The sequence below is a fragment of the Trichechus manatus genome, unplaced genomic scaffold (genome assembly GCF_000243295.1).
Source record: "Trichechus manatus latirostris isolate Lorelei unplaced genomic scaffold, TriManLat1.0 scaffold00021, whole genome shotgun sequence".
Lineage (NCBI taxonomy): Eukaryota > Metazoa > Chordata > Mammalia > Sirenia > Trichechidae > Trichechus > Trichechus manatus.
In genome coordinates, this window is record NW_004443957.1 from 1905607 (window position 1) to 1933189 (window position 27583).

The 27583-nt window shown below is 39.1% G+C and overlaps 1 protein-coding gene across 5 annotated transcripts in view; it reads right to left on the bottom strand.

The window, feature by feature from the left end:
* The window catches only part of MTR (5-methyltetrahydrofolate-homocysteine methyltransferase), a 121813-nt gene that overhangs the window by 59726 nt on the left and 34504 nt on the right, over positions 1 to 27583 (bottom strand). For 4 of the 5 annotated variants that reach the window (XM_023727987.1, XM_004372790.3, XM_023727986.1 and 1 more), the window contains exons 9-15: positions 18016 to 18116; positions 16852 to 16913; positions 15668 to 15735; positions 14023 to 14102; positions 11052 to 11164; positions 3575 to 3715; positions 514 to 699 (exon numbers count right to left, since the gene is read on the bottom strand). In XM_023727987.1, coding sequence (XP_023583755.1) covers positions 514 to 699; positions 3575 to 3715; positions 11052 to 11164; positions 14023 to 14102; positions 15668 to 15735; positions 16852 to 16913; positions 18016 to 18116 — 751 coding nt within the window. The remainder of the gene's footprint in view (positions 1 to 513; positions 700 to 3574; positions 3716 to 11051; positions 11165 to 14022; positions 14103 to 15667; positions 15736 to 16851; positions 16914 to 18015; positions 18117 to 27583) is intronic. The other variant, XM_012554505.2, reaches the window with a different exon arrangement.

A 27583-nucleotide genomic window follows, 5' to 3' on the forward strand; every position in this document is an offset into this window, starting at 1 on the left:
GCCAATTATCCCAATAACATTTATTGAATAATTCTAAAAAAAAAAGGAATTTTTTTTTCAGATCTTTGATCGATGTAGACTTTTAGTGTATGGTGAGAGATGGGGCTCTAACTTTATTTTCTTCCAAACGGATAGCCAATTATCCCAATAACATTTATTGAATAATTCTACCTTTGGACATGTTATCAGGAAGGGCCAGTCCCTGCAGAACGACATCATGCTTGGTAAAGTAGATGGTCAGCGAAAAAGAAGAAGACCCTCAACGAGATGGATTGACACAGTGGCTGCAACAATGGGCTCAAGCATAACCATGATTGTGAGGATGGCTCAGGACTTGGCAGTGTTTCGTTCTGTTGTACAAAGGGTTGCTATGAGTCAGAACTGACTCCACAGCACCTAACAACAACAACCATTGATGTAAAGGCTTTATTATATATCTTATCCACTGCTCTAAGCTATGCAAGCACAACAGAGCTATGCCAAACAAACAAAAAAATACATACAATCACTCACCTGGCCTTCTTCATCAAAAGCCATGACCACCACAGCAGCTCCATATTTCTTAATCTTGCTGGCCTTTTCCAAGAAGTCATCCTCTCCCTCCTTCAGACTAATGCTATTGACAATGCACTTTCCTTGGCAGCACTTTAACCCAGCTTCAATCACAGCAAAATTGGAAGAGTCGATGCACAGGGGCACCTAAGAGCAGAAGGGCCAGAAAGTCACTGGAAGGCCATAGTCACCATGAATTCCCTTCAAGGGCCCCTAAATATTCCTAATCCTTCTTTAGGAAACAATAAACAAATAGTAGTAGTGTGACGGAGATAGGGTTTAAGTGTACTTGTTCTTAAAGCCAAAAATCGGCAGGAGTAATTTCCATCTTACCACAGACCCCATGCATGGGCTGAGAATTTACAGCTCAAAGATTAGAGCTAAATATCAGAATAGAATCAACCAGGACAGTTCACTGGCTTCACTAGTAGTTTACCCTTTGCACTGCCTAAGCCCTGAGGCAAATACCTTAAACAGAATTCAGGTATCTGTGATCTGACTCTGAGATTAATGTTTTAGCCTCATGCCCGTCCAGCCAAGTTATTCAATCTTCCCTTTAGAAAATCAAGTCCTGGACTTATATATATATATATACACACACACACACATATATATACATATATATATGAGTTTTAGTATTAGAAAGGAAAAGTAGTTCAATATTCAACAAATGCCTACAATTGAGTAAAGGACAAAACTGAAGCGTGCAGATGAGAACAGTTTCCTTTTGAATCTTCTCCATTCAAGGCTCTGTTCCAGGAAAGGTAAAAGTCATCAGAGGTAAAGGTGAAAGCATTAGATTGTTGTAGAGAAATGAAACGGCCAGCTGATCTAGCCGCCATTATTTAATTGAGTCATTCAATGAATAATTAAGTGCTACCACGTCTTGGGCCCCATGTTAGACATTGGTAGGCAAACAGGAGCTTGGCTTCACTGAGCTCATAGAGATCAATAATTAAACACATAATGATGTAAAGTGTGGTAAGTGCTAGAGCACAACAGAGGCACAGACAGCCATGAAAGCGTATTTCAGGGGCACCAGACTCAGCTAATGCACCTCAAGCACAGCCACCATCTGACTGCTATAATGCTGACAGGTTTCAGTGGAGCTTCCAGACCAAGATGGACTAGGAAGAAAGGTCTGGCAATCTATTTCTGAAAATCAGCCTATGGATCACAACAGTCCAACTGGCAACTGATCCAGGGGATGGCACATGACTGGGCAGTGTTTCTGTCAGTTGTGCATGGAGTCGCCAGGAGTCGGGCTGACTTGACAGCAGCTAACAACAAAACCCAGTACATGGAAGCAGGGGATGGGGACGGAGAATTTAAGGAAAGCTTCCCAGGGCAAGAAGCATTTCAACGGATGACTGAAGAATGAGTAGTCAGATCTTCTTTGAGCTTCCAATCTCTTAGGCCTTCAGGCACACCTCCAAAGGAAAGCAAAGAAAAGAACAAGGAATCTACTGGTTTTTTGCTTTTTCTTATTGTGCTAGTAATGAGAGGTTTGCTAAGAACAGCATTAAACACAATGACAGTACCAGGTCAATACTTTAAAGAGTTTGCTGACAGTTTAGTGCCCAAACCCTACTGCTAAGAGCACACATATGTATGCTCTACCCCAGCTGGTCAAAATTTAGCCTCCTACTAAATTTTGGTAGTAGGACAAAACCAGGAAGGACGAGAAAGAAACATGTATTTTAATAATCAGAGCACTAAGTAATAATGTCTTAAACTATATAGGGTCCTTCACAGTGTACTTTCATATACAGTCACTCATTTACCTTTATAATTCACAAATCAGGCAAAGCAGGCATGATTATTCCCATTTTAGAGATGAGGAAGGAAACTGAGGGTCAATAGTTAACTGACTTGCCTGGGACAACAACCCAAGTTTTCCAATTCCCGGCCAGCCCTCTTTCCACTATGTCAGCTGAAATAAACAACTGGCTCCACTTGATTTCAACTGACCTTGAACAAGTCACTTCTTTGAATCTTAATTTCTGAAAATATTTACTTGCAAAGAAGCAATGAGACTTTTCAGTAACATGTTTTTAAGACACAAATGAACAATGGGTTACTGTAACTCAGGGCTTACCACAGACTTCTAACTTAAGCAACTGTTGGAAGTCTAATTTAAAAAAACCATCAATTCTACCTGAAAAATGCAATGCTTAAAGCACTGGGAAGTGTCTTGAAAAAAGAAGAAGAAAGATTTGAAAAATAACTTCTCATCACACATTTAACAACAGAGAAATGAAGAGACATTTTTAAAAATTTTAGGACTCACCTAAAAATTTAAAAAGGAGTAACACTGAAATAAACTTTCATCTTTTTAAGTACAAAGGTAAAAGTTGACATAATAACTTGATTTAATGTTGTTTTATATTTTTGTCTTAACTGATAAGCCTCAAAAAGTTTCTTGGCCTGCAATAAGGAAGAATTGACTGAGTTCCTCTGAGTATGACAGGGATGAAACCAATGATTTGGTATGAACAGGTAAGTATATCCTCCAGAGATGTAAAAAGTGGATTCTTAGTCTCCCCAGATATCAGATGATGCTCAGTCAATTCTTGTGACCAATCATAGAAGCCCTGGAAACAGCTAAGCTGAAGTTACAACAACCCTCTCCAAAGTCTGGTTGATAAACCAGTAGCCATCAAGTTGATTCTGACTCATGGTGACGCCATGTGTTTCAGAGTAGAACTGCAATCCACAGGGTTTTCAATGGCTCTGCTCTTTTGGAAGTTGATGAGCAGGACTTTCTTCTGAGGAGTCCCTGAGTGGATTCAGACCACCAACCTTTTGGTTAGCAGCCGAGCAACTTAAATGTTTACATCACCCAGGGACTCCTTACATTAAAAAGACTACTATTAATCAAGAAAGCTGACAATCAGAAACTAATGTAGGAAAACAGAAAACCAGTTTATGAGTTAACAGATCAATGGGGCAACTGAAAAAGTGAAATGAGTGACAGAGCAAGACATGTAAATTCCCTTGATGGACATAAACTTTGTACAACCTTGGCAATGTCTGGCTCGGAAGCAATGAAGTTGCAAAATCTGGTCATTGCACTTGGGCCGTCTAGCATGCCTTCATCCATGTTGATATCCAGCACCTGGGCTCCCATTTCCACCTGCACTTTGGCAACACTCAGTGCTTCCTGACAGCGATGGAAGAGGAAGAAGTATTAGGACAGGGTGACTAGAAAAAGCAATCCCTTGTTATCCTCAGAAGTCCTCTGAAATTATGATAGACTTACTAAAGTCTTAAAAGAGAAAATTAGTGTCTATATTTCAAAACTACAAAGTCTAGATCATCATTTATATATTTTTAAAAAACGGAAATCTACATTTTATAACCTTAGAGTCATTTTGGTTCTTCCTTTACTCTTCAACTCTTATGTGTAGATCGTTATCAAGCCCTGCTCATTTTTCCCATGGGGAACCTCTTGAATTTACAACTTTCCTTTTTCCATTGCCTTCACCGTTTGCCCTGGTTCCCCATATCCCATACTAAAATCCTACAGTAACCTCATAGCAAGGCTCCCTGACTCTGGGCCTTCTCTCTTCCCATTAGTCATCACAGATTAACCTTTCTTAAACATCTCATCCATCCCATCATTTCACTATTCAGAATCCAACAAGGCTGTTTTCTGACCACAAAGAATCTAAACTCCTCAGCCTGCCATTCAAGGGCCTCTGTGACCTGGCCCAATCTTCTTCTCCAGCTGGACATCCTACTCCTTCCCTGCTGGGATCTCCACCCAGCCAAGCCTAGCTCCTAATGATTTCTGTAACACCCCTGCCCACTTCCACCTCTGTGCCATTGATCATGTTGTCTCCTCTGCTTGAAATGCATTCCCCTTCCCTTCCACCTTGTTTAAGGCCCAGCTCAAGTACAATCTCCTCCAAGAAAGGTCCTTAGGGAAATCACCCCAAACTCATGTAACTCTAGAGTTTGTTAAGACATAAAACATGCGAAGTGTTCACTGCAGGCTCTTAACAGGAGTTATATGAAAAGAAACGTGAGTTGAAATTAATTTCTACAGGTTTTTATTCTGGAAGGCTTTTCAAATGCTATAAATAATATAATTATATGTATATACATTAATACATTATTAATGCTATAATTAATATAACATTAATATAACATAAATATATGTATATATATACATATACATACGTATATAAAAAATATACCCCTCCAAGAACAGGATATAATATGCTGCATTTCCCTCTTACGGCCATTTAAAAAATATCTTGTAGGACCAGGATCCCATAGAATACATTTTGGAATAAATGCCCATTCCACAATGATCTGCTGCCTCTAAACTCCTACAGCAATTATAATCATTATCCCATGGTTTATTACATTATCATTTCCTTGTAATTTCATGAGTATTAGTTTATTCCTGCAAGTAGATTTTAAGTTTTTGGAAGTCAAGAAAGTTCTTATGTATCTCCCACTGTCCTCTGAACAGTGCTGGGCACAACATGCATGTTCAATAATGCTTTCTAACTGAGTGGTACAGCAGAGACCTTTTCTAAGTCTTCACTGTACACTCCACAGTGTAATGAAATAGCAAAAATGAAATCAATAGAAGATGTCAGTAGTCCTAATACTTTCATAGTCCAAGAAAACCAAACAGAAGTGTGCAGCAGTCATTGTGATGGAACAGGCACGAGACCCTCTGGCAAATGCTAAAGGAAATACCACTTTTGGTGACCCAAGGTTAGACAGTGAAAAAGGATTACAATGAAATTCAACAAATTCAAAAATGTTTTCCACTATCAGCAGTGTGTTAAATACTACAAAAAAAATTAAAAGAAGTCTAAATCATAAGCCTGTTCTTGAAGGGTTAGTTGGGGGAACATGACATAGTCATACAAAAAACTATTCAGCACTGCCACACAATGTATGAGTCAAATGCCAAACATCATACAAGCCTTAAGGAAAGGAAAAGGTCTCTGGGGACTGAAACAGAGAAAGCTAAATGACGACCACTGGGGGACGGACTGGTGGGAGCAGAGAGGAGATAGTAAGCAACAGGTTGGACAAGTCAAAAGACTTGTAAAACAGAGATGCCAATACCTGACCTGTCTGTTTTACAGAATAACAGTGTTAGAAGGACTCTTGGAAGCCCACCCTTCTCAGACAGTCTCAGAGAGATGAAGTGACTTGTTTACTGATGTGGGACCTATGCAAATAAGCAGAACTAGAACATTTTTTTCAGGGCAGTGCTCCTTCTACAGAGCCTGAGGGATCACTAAGTCACAGAAAACTAGAACCTAATGAGTCATTCCTACCTATCCCCAACCTGTGTCTACTGCCTCCCCCCCACTGTTTCTACTAGGCAGAGAGAGCAGAATGGCTAAGGGCATACGTTTGTTAGACTTAGGTTCCACCACTTACTTGCTGTGAAACAGTGGGTGAGCGATTTGACCTCCCCAGGCCTCCATTTCCACAACTGTAAAATGTATAATATTACCTATCTCACGGCACTGAAAAGATTACATGAGTAATGATGTAAAGCACTGAGTACAGTGTCTGGCATATGGGAAGACCTCAATAAACGGTAGTGTTCTTTTTAGTTGTTGTTAGGTGACACTGAGTCAGTTCAGACTCATAACCACCCTATGAACAACAGACCAAAACAATGCCTGGTCCTGTGTCATCCTCACAATCGTTGCTATGTTTGAGCCCATCATTGCAGCCGCTGTGTCAATGTATCTCACTGAGGGTCTTCCTCTTCTTCATTGACCCTTTACTTTACGAAGCATGATGTCCTTCTCCAGGGACTGGTCCCTCTTGATAACATTTCTGAAGAAAGAGAGACGAAGTCTTGCCATCGCTTCCAAGGAGCACTATGGCTGTACTTCTTCCAAGACAGACTTACTCGTACTTCTGGCAGTCCATGGTATATTCCATATTCTTCACCAATACCACAATTCAAATGCATCAATTCTTCTTCGGTCTTCCTTATTCACTATCCAGCTTTCGCATGAATATGAGGTAACTGAAAACACCATGGTTTAGGTCAGGCACACCTTAGTTCTCAAAGTTACATCTTTGCTTTTCAACTTTAAAGAGGTTTTTTGCAGCAGATTTGCCCAATGCAATTCATCTTTTGATTTCTTGACTGCTGCTTCCATGGGCATTGACTGTGGATCCAAGTAAAATGAAATCCTTAATAATTTCAATATTTTCTCCATTTATCCAGTTGTGAGGATTTTTGTTTTCTTTATGTTGAGGTGCAATCCATACTGAAGGCTGTGGTCTTTGATTTTCATCAGTAAGTGCTTCAAGTCCTCTTCACTTTCAGCAAGTAAGGTTGTATCATCTGCATAACGCAGGTTGTTAATGAGTCTTCCACAAATCCTGATGCCACATTCTTCACCATACAGTCCAGATCTCGGATTATTTGTTCAGCATACAGACTGAATAAGTATGGTGAGAAAACACACCCCTGACACACACCTTTCCTCATTTTAAACCATGCAGTATCCCCTTGTTCTGTTTGAATCAGTTCTGCATGAGTGCAATTAAGTGTTCTGGAATTTCCATTCTTTGAAATGTTATCCATAATTTATTATTATCTACACAGTGGAATGCCTTTGCATAGTCAATGAACACAGGTAAACATCATTCTGGTATTCTCTGCTTTCAGCCATGATCCATCTGACATCAGCAATGATATCCCTCGTTCCACGTCCTATTCTGAATCCGGCTTGAATTTATGGCAGTTCCCTGTCAATGTGCTGCTGCAACCGTTTCTGAATCATCTTTAGCAAAATTTTACTTGCGTATGATTTTAATGATAATTGTTCGATAATTTCTACATTCTGTTGGATCACATCTCTTTGAAATGGGCACAAGTATGGTTCTCTTCCAGTCGGTTGGCCAGGTAGCTGTCTTCCAAAATTCTTAGCACAGATGAGTGAGCACCTCCAACACTGCATCCATTTGTTGAAACATTTCAGTTGGTATTCCATCAATTTCTGGAGCCTTGTTTTTCGCCAAAGCCTTCAGTGCAGGTTGGACTTCTTCTTTCAAAACCAATGGTTCTTGATCATGTGCTACCTCCTCAAATGGCTGAACATCGACCGATTCTTTTTGGTACAGAGACTCTGTATCATTCCTTCCATCTTCTTTCGACTCTTCTCACGTCGTTCAATATTTTGTTCATAGACTCCTTCAAAATTGCAGCTCAAGGACTGAATTTTTTCTTCAGTTCTTTCAGCTTGAGAAATGCGGAACATGTTCTTCCCATTTCGTTTTCTAACTCCAAATCTTGAAACATTTCATTATAATACTTTGTCTTCTCGAGCCACCCTTTGAAATCTCCTGTTCAGCTCTTTTACTTCATCATTTCTTCCATTTGCTTTAGCTACTCTATGTTCAACAGCAAGTTTCAGTCTCTTCTGATATCCATTTTGGGCTTTTCTTTCTTTCCTGTCTTTTTAATGACCTCTTGCTTTCTTCATGTGTGATATCCCTGATGTCACTCCACAACTCATCAGGTCTTCAGTCATTAGTGTTCGACGTGTCAAATCTATCCTTGAGATGGTGTCTAAATTCAGGTGGGATATACTCAAGATCGTATTTTGGTTCCTATGGACTTGTTTTAATTTTCTTCAGCTTCAACCTGAACTTACATATGAACAATTGATGGTATGTTCTGCAATTGGCCCCAGCCTTATTCTGAATGATGATATTGAACTTTTCCATCATCTCTTTCCACAGATATAGTAGATTTGATTCCTGTGTGTTCCATCCAGTGAGGTCCATGTGTATAGTCACCATTTATGTTGTTGAAAAAAGGTATTTGCAATGAATAAGCCATTGTTCTTACAAAATTTTATCATGCGATCCCCAGAGTTGTTTCTATCACCAAGGCCGTATTTTCCAACTACAAATCCTTCTTTTTTGTTTCTAACTTTTGCATTTCAATCACCAGTGATTATCAACGCCTCCTGATTACATGTTTGATCAATTTCAAACTGCAGAAATTGGTAAAAATCTTCAGTTTCCTCATCTTTGGCATTAGTGGTTGGTACATAAATTTGAATAATTAATAGTCATATTAACTGGTCTTCCTTGTAGGCATATGGATATTATCCTATTACTGACAGCATTGTACTTCAGGATAGATCTTGAAATGTTCTTTTTGACAACAAATGCAATGTCATTCCTCTTCAAGTTGTCATTCCTGACATAGTAGACCACATGAGTGTCTGATTCCAAATGGCCAATACCAGTCTATTTCAGTTCACTAATGCCTAGGATATCCATGTTTATGCATTCCATTTCATTTTTGACAACTTTCAATTTTCCTAGATTCATACTTCTTACTTTCCATTTTCCCATTATTACTGGATGTTTACAGCTGTTTCTTCTCATTTTGAATAGTACCACATCAGCAAATAAAGGTCCTGAAAGCTCTACTCCATCCTTGTCATTAAGGTTGACTCTACTTTGAGGAGACAGCTCTTTCCCAGTCATATTTTAAGTTCCTTCCAACCTGAGGGCTCATCTTCCAGCACTATATCAGACAATGTTCTGCCGCTACTCATAAGGTTTTCACTGGCCAATTTTTCAGAAGTATACCACCAGTTCCTTCTTCCTAGTCTGTCTTAGTCTGGAAGCTGTCTACCATGGGTGACCCTGCTGACATTTGAAATACAGGTGGCATAGCTTCCAGCATCACAGCAACACACAAGCCATCACAGTACAACAAACTGACAGGAGCATGGGGCAATAAATGTTAAACATTATTATTCCCACCTTCTGCTTCTGCTTAAAATGCCCTCTGCTCTTTCTGTTAAATACATCGAATCTTAGAACTGAAAGGGACACCATAATGGTCATAAGAAACAAAAGTGTTTACATTGCAAATTGAAGAAGCCTCTACAGCTATGAAAGAGGCTTACTGGTGCAATGATTAAGTGCTCAGCTGTTAACCAAAAGGTTGGCAGTTCGAACCCACACAGCAGCTCTGCGGGAGAAAGGCCTAGCAATCTGTTCCTGTAAGGATTACAGCCAAGAGCAGTTCTACTCTGTCACGTGGGGTCACTATCAGTTGAAACTGACTCAAGGGCACCCAACAACAATATCTACAACTATAAAGCGGCATTAGTATTTCAGAAGGGGCACACATGCACAAAGGCATAGAGGCAGAAGGAAGCCTCCTAGAATAATCAGAAAGCAGATTAGGATGGGAAGGCAGTCTGGTGCCTAAGTAAAGAGAACGGAATGATGGGCTAAGCCATTTGGATTTTATCTTATATGAAATAAATAAATAAATAAAAACGCCACCCCATGACAGCTGCTGAATGGTAGGGCACCATGATGGAAATATATGGTAGCACTGAGCAGGAGCAGGAACAAAAGGGACGAGGACTGACAGGGAAACAGGTCAGGAGCCTACAACCATAGCAGGTTCTAATAACGTGACAGCAGAGGGACTGAGAAGGAAGACACACCTCTGGGAGATGCCATGAAATAATAAGCAGCAGGCCATAAAGGATGATAAGTGGAACTTTTCCTTGTGATTAAAACTAAGTCTGCTTTAGTACTGGTGTCCGGAAGACCTAATTCCTAAAGAGTACAAAACCTTATAAAGTGAGTTCAGTTTGAGGATATCACAAATATCATTAAAGTCTAGACCAAATTTCTCTATTTTTAACTTCATGTTTGCCTATCTGGATGTTCAGGGTAGGCACTGTTTGGATTAAATTTGGCTCACCCACAGTGACCAAGCTTAAAAACACAATGGCTAATGCTATCATGTGACCTTTCCAAACCAAGGGCTTCTTGCTTTCCTTTGTTTCTGTTTGCTTATTTTAGCCTAAAGGAGTCCTAGTAGTGCAGTGGTTAAAATGCTCAGCTGCTAACCAAAAGGTCGGCCATTCAAACCCACTAGCCATTCTGCAGGAGGAAGATGTGGCAGTCTGCTTCCATAAAATTTACAGCCTTGGAAACCCTATGGGGCAGTTCTACTCTGTCCTATAGGATCACTGTGAATCAGAACCAACTCAACAGCAGTGGGTTTGGTTAGGTTTTTTGGTATTTTAGCCAACTAACAGGTTCAATAATACCAACAACAGCTGGCATTTGATGTGGTCATGAGGAATTGAGCAGCAATTTTCTTGGCTTTCCTTTTCCTTAAAACGATTTGTGCAAAGCCAAAATGAAGGATATTCTCAAATTTTTAAGCTCACTTCACAATTAATAGCTAGAACCTGGATCCCTCCCATCTCATCCCACTTTATAAGCTGAAACAGTACTTTTTGAGAAATACTGACAACGGCAGCTTCGATTTTTCTAAGCCTCACCCTCCCACCGGCCCAGCTTGCTGTGAGTACACTTTACCACCGTTCTTCTCACACTTCCCAGCAGCTCTGCTAATAACACCATCAAAGGCAACACTGTTTCATTTACATGCTGTCTAGCCAAAGATAGGGCGGATGCCTCAGTGGTCTTATTAAGATGCTCACTTCATAGTTTCCTGCCATGATGAGTTTAGCAAACTTCCTTGATCCTGCAACGTTACAGCGCTCTCCAATGTTAACAAAGTTGGTGTACGCTCCAATCCTGAAGGGCTCTAGACCTTAAAAGGAGAAGCATTTTGAAAAATTTCTGAAAATGCATATGGATGACATGAGACAGACAGAAAACAAATGTTTTCATGAGAAAGAAGTTAGTGTGCCATAGCCCATCTGACCAGAGGGAAACCCAGGACCACTGCCTTCTCCCCCAGGGATATTCAAAGGTCACAGGAGGCTATTGGTTGCAGCTACATGTACAACTAGAATTCTCCCAAGAAGACTACTTCAGGGTTTTATCTTGCAAATTTCCCTAAAGGACTGAATCCTACCACCTCTGAGATCCAAGGAAAAATTACCATATTCCTATTTAAGAGAGTCTGGAGCAAAGCCATGAAGAAAGTTAGAATCAAAACAGGATTGCTCCACAGCTCTCTCCTCAGACACTGATTAAAACTAAAGAGAGCAAGCTTTCTTAATCCTAAAAAAAAGTGTTTAGAGCTTTACCTCATCTCTTTGTTCAAGAGTGTAAGAACCCATCCATACCAGCTGGACACATATGCAGGGCTGAATAGGGTCACAAGGAAGGATGCAGGCTGGGACCTGGGAGATAGGAGCTACTGTGGCAGTTCTGCCACTAGTGAGCTGACTCTAGACAAGTCACTTGGGCTTTTTGCACCCACTTCCTTATTTGGCAAGGGGTAATAACAGCTCCCCGGTCATAGGCCAATTTGGGGTAAATATCTGGTAATAAATGTGGACACATTACAGTAAGGTAAAAAGCAATACAATGTAAAGTATCACTACAGAAAAGGCCCTCACATGTTTTTGCTTTACTCATCACATTTAAAATATTAGGAGAGGCAGTCTGGCTAAATGGTTACAGTCAGGCTTTGAAGACAGCCAGCCATAGGTTCAAATCCCTGCCCAGCTATAAAAGAACCTACCTCATGATGTTATTGTAAAAATGAAACTAGATAATGTTGATAAGTATAAAATAAGCACTAGTAATCACAGTGGTTGTTAATAAATGAGAATGGCTTTTGAGTCCTTTGCCAGAGCCATCGGTTGAGGAAGAAACAGAAAGGAGAAAGAGATAATTAATAACTTTTTATTATACAGTAAAACCTGCAAAAGCCAGAACCTGGGTAAGGTGGAAACTTGTCAGAGAAGGAAAACTAAAATATTTTCCACTAAAACGAATAATAGAAAAATGGCAAGACCACACCCTGTCAAAGGCAGAAAACTTGTGAGACCCAGAAAAACAACACAATGCCATTGAGTTCCAGCTCTCATAGGTTTCACTGTAAAATAAATTATATTGCTATATAAAAATTTTATTATAAAATAATGATAAAACACTATCCCAGGCCATGTGTTCAATGACTGAAAAGACTCACTTTCCAGGATTTCCTTTTCCTTTGGTAATGTTCCTCGTGGCCCTGTCCTTCCAAACTAGTCTCAGGGTATCCCTGTCCTTAGTCAGACCCTGAGGTTCATAGGAAAGATAAGCAAGGATGGCATCGTTTAAATGCTAAAGAGTTCCTAAGTGATGTTCCTAAAAGCACTGCACACAAAACACTTCTCATCTATTACGAATGGGAAGTATCTGATATAAAAACTATATTTCTCTCAAGTTGGCAATTTATAAAAGAACAATTTAAAAGAGCATGTTTGATGTCACTCTTTTAAAATGTGATCGAAGGTGATTTTCAAAGCAAGCAGAAATAGCACATGAAATTCAAATTTAAAAAAAAAAGGATTCTTTCATTCTTACATAAAAATTCTTTAAAAACTTCACATCTAAATGGCTCTCTACTTGTTTCAATTTTTGTAAAGATTGAGTATTTTAATCATTAGTCCTGGGCTGAAGTCAATGCACAACTTTGAGCTTTAGGGAAAAAAAAAAACTTTCCTGCCACGCCTCTCACCGCTCTCTGATGAAGGTCACTTTCTCCTGGGGTTGGGAGGCAATCATAAATCCTACTTCTCCTACTCAGAACCCTTCTGGAGTGTAAACAGAAAAGGCTAGCCTGGAGCGGTATGTTTTCTAACCCAACTTCACACTCACTCACTGAGAATCATTTAACACAATATGTTCTGAGTGAGAAAAGTAGCTATTACTTTTGCTGTCACCTGCATTTTATTTCACTTCTCTTAGGCTAACATAAGACACTTTTAGTTTAGAACAATGGTAAATTTCTAAGTTATTAGAGCACACAACTCTCCATGTTATTTGCAAGTTCTCCAAGAATCTGTTCATACATTTTTTTTTTTTTTTTGCTTAAAGATACCATCTAGGAATATTTCATTAAAGTATTGAAGCAAAATTATAAACTTTAGAAGTTATTTTTCTAACAGTGAGTATGATCAACTACTCTATTAATGTTCCTTAGTTGAGCACCAAAACTCATACTGAAAAAGTGTGGCAGCCTACATCTCAGGGTTGTTGGGAGCCAAACAGAAAAATAAATACTACGACTCTTTGTGAAGCCCTAGACACATGACAAATACAAGATCACAACAATATTTTGGAAGTAAACAAATTTTTCTAGGAAGAAGCTGCTGCCATTACAAAACATGGGGCCTTGGCAGTGTGGGATTCTCAATAACTGTAGCAAACTTGACAATTAAACTGTTAGGCTGTGGCCAATGTTTTCAAAGCAGTACATGACAGAGACAAGACCACGTGAGTTCTATTTCTCACCTGGCCAAAGGCCTGCGTACCTTCATTCCCCTCCCACCTTGAGAAAAACAAAGCATTCTTTACTAGAATTCATTTAAGTGACGAGAAAAAATGTGTATTCTTCTTTGACTGAATAAACAAGTTGCTTGGCACCAAATCACTAACACTTAGACTAAACACCCTAAATAATTCTACAAATGGTTTCTGAAATATAAAAACCGTGTCTTTATGACTTACCAGACAGTAACATATGCCCTTCAAAAACAGTGGCAGGTGGAACCCTAGGCTTACAATTTTTCACAGCTTCAGCAATTTCCCTGAGTTGAAAGAGAAAACACTATATCCATTAACACAGAAGAAAATAAATTTAATTAAACTAATTTCCAGCTATGAAATTAAGTCTGTTTGACAAAATTATACAAATAATTGTATACCTGGTTCCAAATGTGCAGCAATAATTATGCCTTTTAGTTTTCCCAGTAATGCAGAAAATTAATCTATATACTTTAACTTTTATGGATCTGCCCAGTCTGCTGTAAACTGTACCAGTTTTTGCACTCAGACTTGAACTTAAGAGATACGGTGGTTTGCGCAAATGCAAATAGTAAACCTCCTCCCTGCTATCCCAAACCCAGAGATGCCCCTTACTCTGCAAAATCCACACATGAAATACGTACTTGCTTCTTATTCAATAGTATTTAAAAAAAAAAAAAAAAGTCTGCTTCAGCTTTGAAAAGGAGGAACAAGTGGGAGAGGAGGTGCCAGCAGTGGAGAGTTTTAAGTCCTGTAGGTCTCTTTTTTCTAAACATAGCAACAAATAGTAGGGAGGGACGTAGGACTAGCACTAAAATTTCAAAATAATTATTCCTAAAAATTGGTTTTGTTTTAGTTATTCATACTCTCCTTCAGTTTATCAGCTTTGATCAATTACGTCTTTGACCAACCAGAAATAACTAGCTACTCTACTAGATTTATCCGGACCAGTAAGAACTGCGCACTCTACTGCCCTCAAATTAGTATGTGGATGTCAAAAGTAAAAACAGTATGTGTGTGTGTATACAAATACGTATATATGCATACATACATATATATATAATATATATAATGTATAGACAGACATTTTCAAAGCAATTCCTCTTTCAAAAAGGGAGGAAATAACCTTAACAAAGAGAGATCAGCTGTGATCCAAAGACAAGCTATATTCAACTAGTGGTAGCTTTCAAATATTATTTTCTAAATATTAAAAAAAATCATATTTGTTAAGAGCCTATTACAGAAGTTAAAAGTAGTAAAATCTTCGGTAATTCAATACTGTCATTTTTTATGTGTATAAAAACAAAACAGTGACGCAACTAGCTCAAAATCTGGCCTTCCGTCGCTCTAGGGAAAAAAATACAAAATAAGATCTACTCTGTTGAATTCCAACCCTCCTGTAAGGTACAAAGTCAAAAGGAATTAAACACATACTTAAACATGTTCTTATTTCATGCTTCCTTCAAACACTCACCCGAACACATTTATTAAGCTCTGACTGTGTGCCAGACAAAGCAAAAACACTTCTCTTGATCTCAAGTCACTTGTAGGATTATCATCTTTTCCTTCCCTGAGAGGCTCTAATGGAAGCACGTATTTGTCCCCACAAGAAACATAAGCTTTCCCTCCTTGAACACTAAAATATTATTCAGGTATTTAAAGATGGAATATTATAATATAAATTTGCTTTAAAATATTCCAGGAGAAAAAAAGTTTAGAGATAGATAAAAATGGCAAAATGCTAAAAATTATGAAAACTATGCGACAGGCACATGGAGTTCATTTTATGATTCTTCTACTTTTATCTTTGAAATTTTTCATAATAAAGTATTTCAGAGGTGATTATTACCTGATATGATCTGGTGTTGTACCACAGCATCCACCAACTATATTGACCAAGCCATCCACAGCAAAGTCCTGCATTTAGAAAAAGAAAGTTTCAGAGAGTCCATCTGAACATCAGAACTCTAAACTTACCACTACCAATTCAGCAAGAAAAAAAATCTACTTTTCCTGAATAACTAAGCTGACATTAAGAACAGAGCTAAACATACTTAACCCTGAATGTAAAGTTTTGACATGCCCTACATCTAAGGTTAAAAGTGGAGGAGAGTTCAGATGAAATCCTTTATACTACTTTAAATGCAAAGGAAGATTTATTTCCCTAACTGATCAGATTAAAGATTTTTTTACCCATGTGCTGAGCTGAATGAATGTGATCTGGATAACGCACTTTCAAATAATGAATCAAACGAGTATCAGTTTAAAAATTTAAAATAATTAAAATTTCAAAAAATTAAAAATTCAGCTCCTCAGTCACACTAACCACATTTCAAGTGCTCAAGAGTCACATGTGGTGGAGGCTACCATGTTGTGGGTGAAGGTCCAGAGTCTCACCATAGGCTGGTGAGTAAAGGACAAGGTAACTGAGAGGGCAAGACAAGGAACTGAGAAGTCAAGGTATTGAAAAGATCATCTGCTTAAGATACTGAAATCCGAAGAATTAAGTCCAAAATCATATAGGAGAGAATATCAGTGAGTCAGAGCTAATAATTCAAAAAATGAGGAAAAGAGACCCAAGTGTTAGTGGATGAGTGCAATAAGGAGGGGTGGGGGGCAGTATGGTCTGATGAGCTAGGATTTAAAGATGGGGAGGTTTATGAGAGAAAGAGAGAATGGTGGAGGTGGCAATGAGAAGCAAGCAGGACATCTACCCCACCTCCAGTAGCCTGGGAAGACTCTACCACTTGGGAGGACCCAGAGGAAGCAACGTCTCAAAGCAGAGCCAGTTTCAGTTAGTTTGGGTTGGATCTCATTAGGAATTTTCCAACAGCCACTGGTGCCAATAAGGGATAAGGATGTTGACAGCGAGCCCCTACCCCTGCCTCCACCATCTTAATTCAGAATAGCTAAACTTTTATTTGCTTTATACACACTGGGATTTCTTTGGGGGAAATTCTTCTTCTAAGTATTCTAAATCTAAAACCCCATTTCTCTATCTCTTAAGAATTCAACTGAAAGAAGGATCCCTACCTTTATGTTCACGGCCATCATGTGAGGAGATTCATCATAGTCGCCAAAGGTATTGGGAAGACCTAACAAAGTACATTTCAACCACTATTAGAAACGACCCTAACAAATAAACATCACATTTGCAAAGGCTCTAACTGAAAAAGTTAGGAAAATATTATACTTATTAATTTACTACATTATATTTATTTACTTGCAAAAATAAACATAAATTCTTAATATTTATATAATGAACACATGCCACGTACAAAACAAAAAATCATACAAAGAAAATTAAAAAAAAATTGAAAACAAAGAATCACTACTCTAAGAGAAAGAGTCTCCACCCTCCTCCCTTCCTATAATGGAAATTGTTTCCTGTTACATAGCTGCTTGCGGGTGGGAGGGAGAATACTACATATGCTTTGAACTAATGAGAATCTGATATGCTATTAAAAAAAAAAAAAAAAAAGCCAGTCCACTTTCAAATAAATATTCCCAAGTATGACTATCCAATTTCCTATTTTATTTATTATCCCCTTCCAGTTGTCTTACTCCTGGTGGGAAAGAAAATCTATTGCCCATTAAAATGTATATATTTGGAGAAAGAAGCCTGGAAAATTATGTTTTAGCCCCAAGTAGCTAAGCAGTGCTCAAAGACATTCACCAGGAAATCTAGTTAACCCAGCTGGATTACCAACATTTAATTGGATGATTTGAGACTTGTCTACAAATAACTTAGGAATTTCTACATATAGTAAACTAGAAATCCTAGCTTTTAGAAAGGAAAAAAAGTAACAACACCCAGGATTTTTCTTCTGCTCTTGTGCCAACATAGTGGAAAGGAGAACTGGCTCCCTTGCCTCTTCTTTGTAACCATCTCTTTGGCCACATCCGCACGGTGAGCACTGTCACCAAAGGCAAGGTTCTGGTCAGTTATATGACTAAGTGTCATTCCTTGAAGCTAGGTCCAATTCCAAGACTTTCAGGCTAGGTTCAACTATTCCTTTAATCTAGAGATAAACACTAGTCTAAAATCAAATACCCTTCATTTATAAAATGTCTGTTGAGCATCATCTATATGCCAAGACCTGCAAATAGACTCTTTCAGTCAAGACCTGTTACCATATCTCTCCCATGTCTGTGCATTTGTATTTCCTGATGGGAGGCCCCCTCTGAAACACATACCTGCATTGGGATAACAAAGCACATAGGCTGTCGTACATTTTCCAATAGTTTCAATAAAAGGTCTCATCTCAGTTGCACCCAGAGCACAATTTAATCCAATGCTGGAAAAACAAAAAGAAGACATTAGAAGCATCATCTTTCATTTAGCATTATTAATCCATATAAAAAGTTACGGTAAAGAGAAGAATATATCTAAAACCAAGCCGATGATAAATCTTCTGAGACATCCGACACTACTTAAAGTAACTTGACTCAGCTATAATCCAAGTCATCTCACTAAGGTCCCCTGAGGTCCCAGGTCCACTGAATTTTTTTGTCATGTCTCCAGCTTCAGATGATCTTACAGCTAGATGACCTTGCCTGTGGATGTGGGTCCTTAAATAAGCTCAGTTTGGCTAACTGTACATTGTGAGATAAAAATGCCAGCAAACTACCACTGCTAATGAATATCTGACCTAAAGGAAGACTTAAGGAAAGGGAAAAGGAAAATCTTGGAGGTAGAGGGAACATGAAAAGGTAGAAGGAATCTACCCTAGGAATCCAGAAGACCAGGACTTAGCCCTGTTCCATAACTCACTTGCTGGGTAACCTTGAACAAAGAACATATTCTCTTATAGGTTCAGCTGACTTCTTTATCTATAAAACTAAGAGGCTCTCTTTTCTTCAAATGAAACTTAGAAAGTTGGAATCAAATCAAACCCATCAAAGCAGAGCTCCTCTAACTGAAGTAAGGGTGGAGGGCCTGAAACCCCTCCAACCCCAGAGGCCATCAGAAATTATCTGTGAAACTACTGGGCTATATAATCTTTTACTTTTTCATATTTGACTTTTCTCCTTTTATTTTTATTTCTAAGTATAATGTGGTATCCTAGATTGGATCTTGGAAAATAAAAAAGGGGATTAGTGGTAAAACTTGGTAAAATTTGAATAGTCTGAAGTTTAGTTAATAGTAACATAGTCTTAGTTTTGACAAATATACATGGAAGATGTTAACATCAGAGAAAACTAGATGAAGGATAGACGGGAACTCTGTACCATCTCTGTTACTGTTCTGTAAAAATTAATGCAAAATAAAAGTTTATTTAAAACACAAGATTCTGTGATCTCCGGTGCCTGACAGAGCCCCATCTCAGTTAAGATTGCTAGGTCCTATCCATGGCTGTTTATAAGCCTCTATTTAGTTTAGCTATTTAGCTATTTCACCAGCTCCATTTGGAACACCTCCTTAATTTAACTGTATTTCCTTTTATCTTATGCTACTGTCACCAGATTCAGCACCAGACAATACACTGAAAATTTTAAAAAGCATTAAAAGGATTCTAGTCTTTTTTCCAAACTTAGTCCCAATCCTAACTTGTCTCCTTAAAAGTTAGGTGACCTCAGTTCCTCACCTGTTGAATCAGGAAAACAATGCCCGATCAGCTCTCGGGGTTGCAGAGAAGTTCAAGTGAAATATCATACATGCAAATGTTTTATAAACCGTACAGTTCTTACACTGCTATTACCTCAGTCTGATACATCCATTCTGTCTTTCTTTGCTTAGAAAGCTCTTACATGTATTTTTAAAATCTAGCTCAAGTGTCACCTTCTCTACAAAGCCTTCCCTGAATTCCACAGGCAGCACGATTACTCCATCCTATGTAAAACAAGATTTTTATTCATACTTCTGTATAGGACTTTGCATCTCATATTGTAACTTACTAATGCATTTCTCCTAGCGTGAACTGTATTTCAGGGTACATAACCCGTTGTTGTTGAGTCGATTCCAATTCACAGCAACCCGACAGGACAGAGTAGAACTGCCCCATAGGGTTTCCAAGGAGCGGCTGGGGGATTCGAACTGCCAACCTTTTAGTTAGCAGCCGAGCTCTTAAGTACTGGGTCACCAGTGGTTAATAATGTTTAATAAATGTTTCACGAATTAAAAATAGTAATAATCACATAAAGGTTCTGTCCCATTGTTCTTTCTTAACACATTTTGTGACAATCACAAATCAGTAAGCAATAGTTTAACAATTCACTTTTTCATATATTGTTTATTTTTATTTTAATTATCCTATTATTTTTTTTAACCAGACTTCTCTACATGGAATCAACCCTTAGTACTGTACCAGAAGGAAAACTAGATGGCACCACTCAAAAGTTCTAAACAGGGAGCACAGAAATAGGATCTGATAAAATCCTCCAGTTCCTGGGCTGCCTTCTATGTGTCCCTTCAATCTGTAAGATTCATAACAAAACAGAACCCAAATATATCCTCTCTTTGCTGTAAATGAATGTTGAAGGTATAGAAAAGACTATAGGATAACAAAAAAAATTAACCACTGAGTGGACAAAAAGTCAGAATTCACTGCATGTTTCCTACAAAGTAGAAAAATAAATTATTTAGAACCTCAATAAAATCTCATCCTTGGGCTCCTGAAAATGAGGCAGGGGCATAGGGAGCGTGTCCTCTGAGGGCGTCCGCTGAGACTTCCAGCAAATTACAGACCTGGGAGGAAGCCTGAGATGACACTCCCAACAATACAGGGGTTTTACCTAACAGCTAAAGGTCCTAACCAAATAACAACTAAAGACTAAGCAAAGAGGTGGGGAAGAGAGGGGGAAAAAAAAAAAAAATGAAGGGAGGAATGCTCAAAATATTTGAGAAAGGGCAAAAAATTAAATTAGATGAAGTTTGCTTTCAGAGATTCCTCACTTTCCTGCCTTCAGTTTTTCTATTAAATGTTTATTGAACCCCTACTATGTGCCAAGAACTCTATTAAGCACTAGAGAAATAAAGACAATTAAGACACTGCTCTGGAAAAGCTCATAAGCTCCTGAGAAAACAATCACAATCCACGCAGTCCAACAGTTTATTTTCTTAATTTTCAGGCACCACCAATTGTGTAACAACACACTCTAAATTAATAAGTAATAATAAAATAGCTTTTACGAAATCATATTACTACATTACATCAACTGTAAGATACACTTTGAAATTAAAAACATTTAAATATGAAAAAGATGAGCACATAATTGAGAAAACGTCATATAACACAGTGGTTAAGAGCAAACTTGTATCCTTAGACTCACTACTTACTTGACTTTGGGCAAGTCACAACCTTCTAGGTCTCTGCTTCCTAATCATTAAAATGAGGATGTTAATAACAGTACTAACAGCAAGGTGGTGTTGCTAGAATTAAAAGAAATAATTCACTTAAAGGACTTAGAACAAAGCCACCACACAGCAAACTCTCAATAAATGTTCACTACTATTATTTTTATGACAATTGCTGTAACAGAAGTAAACAGGTTTCTCTGAGAAAAAACACTGACCTAGGCTGCTGAGAGAGGGAAGATTCCCTGGAGAGAATGCTTAAGATGAGTCTTAAAGGCAAAGAAGAAGTTAGCCAAGTGAAAAGACATAGGATAAAAACAGCATATCCTCTTGGAGATTCCACTTCAGTCATGTATGTAATTTAAAACATTTTGATATAAAAAAATGAAAGCAGGATTCTAGGAAGATGGCAGCATAAACAAACCACTGTTCCAACCCTCCTCCACAAGTACCAAAAAAAAAAAAAAAAAAAAATACAACACGGAAACATTGCTAGGCTTTGAGGGACTCTGAATCAAGGGAGCGGAGGAAAGCAGCAGGGAACTAGAGATAGGAAAGAATCAATAAATTAACAATGAGTCGCATACGGTAGGAAAATCGCTTCTCCCACCATCCCAGCCTCTCTCTCAGCCATGTGGGCTGCCAGCTGCTGTGAACTGGTGAAGTGGCTTCCCTAACCACCACAGCTTCTGTCTGTACAAAGAGAGGACCCCAAGCTTCTGTCCTAAAATCAACAAAGTAGACCTCCCCAGGTGTCCATTCGGAGTGTGCCAGCACCTCTCCCAACCAGACAGTCAGTTGCAAGCCTACTGCGGATTACCACAAAAGGCACGTGTAGTAGAGTCTGCTCTCATAGTCAGCACTCTACCTGCCTCCCTGAACACCCCAGAGCTCAGATTTCTGAAACCAAAAGGACAGATCTCCCAGGGAGTCAGTTCTGATCTGTCTGCTCCCCCATTTAGTTAATGCTGAGGACTGCTGAGACTGCTGTGTGCCAAGAAGCAGGCACCTTTAGTGCAGGCCACACCCAGAGCCAACATACTCCAGGGAGGTCTCTGATAGCTATAAGGCAAACCTCCCAGGGAGTCCATTTGGAGTGTGCCAGCACCTCTCCAACCTAAACACTGTTGAATGCAAGCCTACAGTGAATTGCTACAGAAGGCCTGTGCAGTGGAGTCTGATCCAACACTAATCACTCTACTGGACTCCCTGCATACCCCACAGCTCAGGCCTCTGAAACTAATAGGACAGACCTCCAGGGGAGTCAGTTCAGGTCTCTCTGTCCCTCCTTTTTGTGGGTGCTGAGGACTACTGACTGAGGCTGCTGAGTGTTAAGAAGCAGGCATCTTTAATGGAGGCTACATCCACAGCCAACATACTATAGGGAGGGCTCTGAAAGCAACAAGGCAGACTTCCCTGGGGGTCTGTTTGGAATGTGACAGCCCCTCCTCTGCTCAGACACTGTCACGTGCAATCCTGCTGTAAACTGCTACAGAAGGGCCCTGCAGTGGAGTCTGCTCCCATGGTCAGCAATCAACCTGCCTCCTTGCACACCCCATAGCTCTGGCCTCTGAAACCAACAGAACAAACTTCCCAGGGGGTCAGTTAGGGTTAGTCTGCCCCCACTTCTGGTTGGCACTGGGGATTGCTGACTAAGGCTGCTGTGTGTTATGAAGCAGGAGTCTTGAGTGGAGGCTGAACTCACAGTCGACAATCTATCTGGGGGGATTCTGATAACAAGGCAGACCTCCATGGGGATCTGACCAGAGTGTGACACCCTCTCCCCATCTGGTAATTGCTGGTTGCCAGGCTGTTACAATCTGCTACAGAAGGTCCCCGCAGTGGGTCTGCTCCAGTGAACATTCTACCTGCCTCCCTGTGCATGCCATAGCTCAGGCCTCTGAAACCAACCCGACAGACCTCCCTGGGGATCAGTTTGAGTCTGCCTGCTCCCTCTTACAGTCGGCACTGAGGAATGCTGATTGAGGCTGCTGTGTGCTAGGAAGCAGGCATCTTGAGAGGAGGCTACACCCACAGCCAATACACTACAGGGCGGGCTCTGATAGCAACAAGGCAGACCTCCCAGGGGGTCCTTTTGGAGTGTGACTACCCCTCCAACAACCGGTAACTGTTGGCTTCTGGACTGACACAAACTTCTACAGAAGGTTCCCTATAGTGTAATCAGGAGGTGAGTCATCTACATGGAGACTGGTCCCCCAACCACCACAGGACCACTGAGGCTCTGAAGTCAAAAATGCAGAGCTCTTGAAGGTCCTTCTGGGAGTGTCAACCCTTCATCCTCCTGAAACAGAGGAAAGTCTGCCTGTGCTTCCCCTGAATGCCAGCTCATATATAAGCAGCCCCCATGGAGAAGGGAAGGAAACCTCAGGCAAAACTGGAGAGCAACACCCAGACCTGAAGGGGGCTTGCAGGATGTGGGTTTTCTGACTAAAAAAATCAGTAACAGAAAAAAACACTGGAAAACACACAAACATATAGAAATTAAACACACTATTAAACTGCCAATGGGTCAAGAAAGAAGTCAAAAGAGAAATCACAAATTTATTAGAGTTGAATGAAAATGAAAGCACAACATATCAAAACTTACGGGATGCAGCAAAAGCAGTACTCGAAGGGAAACTTATAGCAATAAATGCCTACATGAAAAAAGAAGAAAGATCTCAAATAAACAGCCTAACTCAACAACTCCAGGAACTAGAAAGAGAAGAGCAAACTAAGCCTAACCTACCAGAAAAAAGGAAATAACAAGTATCAGAGCAGAAATAAATAAAATAGAAAACAGAAAAACAACAGAATCAAACAAACAGAAATTGGTTCTTTGAAAAAATCAGTAAAATTGACAAGCTTTTAGCTAGACTGCCGAAGAAAAGATGCAAATAACCAAAATAAAGAAAGAAAGAGGGGACATTACAACTGATCAATAGAAATAAAGAGAGTTATGACAGAGTATTATGAGGAACAGTATGGCAGCAAACTGGATAATCTAGATGAAATGGACAAATTCTTAGAAGCACACAACCACACAAACTGACTCAAGAGGAAATAGAAAGTCTCAAAAGACTCATAACAAGTGAAGAGATAGAATTACTGATTAAAAACCTCCCAATAAAACAAAGTCCTGGACCAGATGGCTTCTCTGTGGAATTCCACCAAACATTTAGAAATGAACAGATGCCAATACTGCTTAAACTCTTCCAAAATATACATAGGAAGGAATAGTCCCTAATTCAGTCTATGAAGAAAAAAAAAAAACAACCCGGATACTCAAACCAAAGAAGCTACAAGAAAAGAAATCTACAGGCCAGTATCTCTTATGAATATAGATGCAAAAATCCTCAATAAAATACTAGTGAACAGAATCCAACAACATTTTAAGAGTCACATACTATGACCAAGTAGAATTTATTCCAGGAATTCAGGGATGGTTCAACATTAGAAAATCAATCAACATAATACACCACATCAATCGAACAAAGGAAAAGAACCACGTGATCATCTCTACGGATGCAGAAAAAGCATTTGATAAAATCCAACACCCTTTCTTGATGAAAACCCAACAATCAACATTATACTTAATGGAGAAAGACTGAGAGCTTTTCCCTTGAAATCAGGAACAAGACAAGGGTGCCTGCTCTCACCACTTCTATCCTATATTGTATTAGAAGTCCTAGCCAGAGCAATAATAAATAAAAGGTAGCCAGATTGGAAAAGAAGAAGTAAAAGTATCTCTATTCGCATATGATATGATACTACATGTAGAAAATCCCAAAGAGTCCATGAGAAAACTTCTAGAGCTAATAGAGGAATTTAGCAAAGTTGTAGGGTACAAGGTCAATAAACAAAAAACAGTTCAGTTTCTATACATCAGCAAGGGAAAATCTGAAACAGAAATTAGGGAAATAATTCCATTTACAATAGCATCTAAGAGAATAAAATACCTACAAATAAATCTAACTAGGGAAATGAAGGAAAACTAAAAAATGCTGCTAAAATGTTCCATGTTCCTGTGTTGGAAGACTTAATATTGTTAAGACGTCAACACTACCCAAAGTGATCTATAGATTCTATACAATCCCAATCAAAATTCCAACAGCCTTCTTTACAAAAATAGAAAAACTAACCCTCAACTTTACATGGAATGGCAAGAGGCCCCGAAAAGCTAAAACAATGCTGAAAGAGAAGAATAAAGTAGGACTCACACTTCCTGATTTTAAAACATACCATACAGGTACAGTAATCAAAACAGCCTGGTACTCATGGTCTCGGGGAACATCTAGCTCAATTGGCATAACACAGCTTGTAAAGGCAATGCTCTACATTCCACCTTGGTGAGTAGTGTCTGCAGTCTTAAAAGCCTGTGAGCAGCCATCTAAGATACTCCACTGGTCTCATCCCTTCGGGAGCAAGAGAGAATGAAGAGAACAGGATACAAGGAAAAGATTAGTCCAAAGGACTAATTGTCCACAGCTACCAAGGCCTCCACCGGACTGAGTCCAGTACAGCTAGATGGTGCCCGGCTACCACCACTGACTGCTCTGACCAGGATCACAACAGAGGGTTCTGGACAGAGCTGGAGAAGGATGTAGAACAGAATTCTAACTCACAAAAAATAGACCAGATTTACTGGCCTAAAGGAGACTGGAGAAACCCTGACAGTATGGCCCCCAGACACCCTTTTAGCTCAGTGGTGAAGTTATCTCCGAGATTCACCGTTCGGCCTGGGAGTGGACAGCCCCGTGAAACCAAATGAGACTAATGAGGTACAGTAGTCCAGTGACAAGGGCCAGAAGGCAAAAGGGGACAAGGAAGCTGATGATAGGGAACCCAAGGATGGGTAAGGATATTGTTGATGTGTTGTGAGATTGTTAACCATTGTCATAGGGCAACATTTGTAGTAACTGTTAAATGAGAAACTATTTTGTTCTGTAAGCCTTCATCTTAAGTGAGAATAACAGCACAATTGGAAGAGCGTAGTCAATGTCACTGAACTGTGCATGTAGAAATTTTTGAAATGGCGTATCTTTGGCTATGTGTATTTTCACCAAAAAAAAAAGTTTAGAAGTTAGAGGGTTGACATGTTGTGGGGTTGTTAACCAGTGTCATAAAACAATATGTGTAAAAAAAAAAAAAAAAAAAAAACAGCCTGGTACTGGTGTAAAAATAGACAAGGATGCTAAGTTCGTTCAATGGAGAAAGAAGAGTCTCTTCAATAAATGGTGCTGGGAAAATTGTATTTTCACATGCAGAAAAATGAAACAGGATCCATGCCTCACACCATACACAAAAACAAATTCAAATGAATTAAGGCCTTAAATGTGCAAACTAAAACCATAAAATTCTTAGAAGAACAAGCACGGGCAACACTGTCAGCCCTAAATTTCAAAAATAGATTGTCTAATATAATAACAAAACCACAAACAGCAAAAGACAAAATAAATACATGGAACCTCAAAAAAATTAAAAACTTTTGTTCATCAAAGACTTTACCAAAAAAGTGAAAAGACAAGATACCAACTGGGAGAATATCTTTGGAAACCATATATCCAATAAGAATCTAATAACCAAAATATATATAAAATTTTGACAACAACAAAAAGACAACCTAATCATAAAATGGGCAAAGGACTTGAATAGACATTTCACCAAAGAGGATATTCAAATGGCCACCAGACACATGAAAATATGCTCAGCGTCATTAGTCATCAGAGAGATGCAAATCAAAACCACAATGAGATACCATTTCATTCCCACTAGGATGGCTAAGATCAAAAAAAAAGAAAATAATTAATGTTAGCAAGAATGTGGGGAAACTGGAAATCTTTAACCATCGCTGATGGGAATGCAAAAATGGTACAGCCATTGTGGAAACAGTATGGTAGTTCCTTAAAAAACTAAAAATAGAACTACCATGTGACTCTTCTAGTCCACTCCTAGGTATATACATACGCAAAAGACTTGAAAGCAGAGGCTCAAAAAGAAGACTGGTATACCAACATTCATTGGAGCACTATTCACAATAGCCAAAAGGTAGAAACAGCCTAAATACTCATCAACAGATGAATGGATAAACAACATGTGGTACATACGTAAACAGAATACTACTCAGCCAGTAGGAAAAATGAAGTCTTAATACATGCTACAATATAGATGGAGCTGGAAGACAATATGCTGAGTGAAATAAGTCAATCACAAAAGGACAAATACTGTATGACCTCACTTACATAAAAAGATGAGAACAGGCAAATGTATAGAGACCAAAGTTTATTAGTGGTTACCAGGGAAGAAAGGGGGATGGTTAACGGTGATGGAAAAATCACATTGATTAAGGGTAGGGTTGCACAGCCGATTACTGTAACTGCTGTCAATAAGCTGTACACCTGTAAAAAGTTGAATTGGTGAAAGCTGTGTGATAGATAGATTTACAACAACAACAACAAAAAAAAAAAA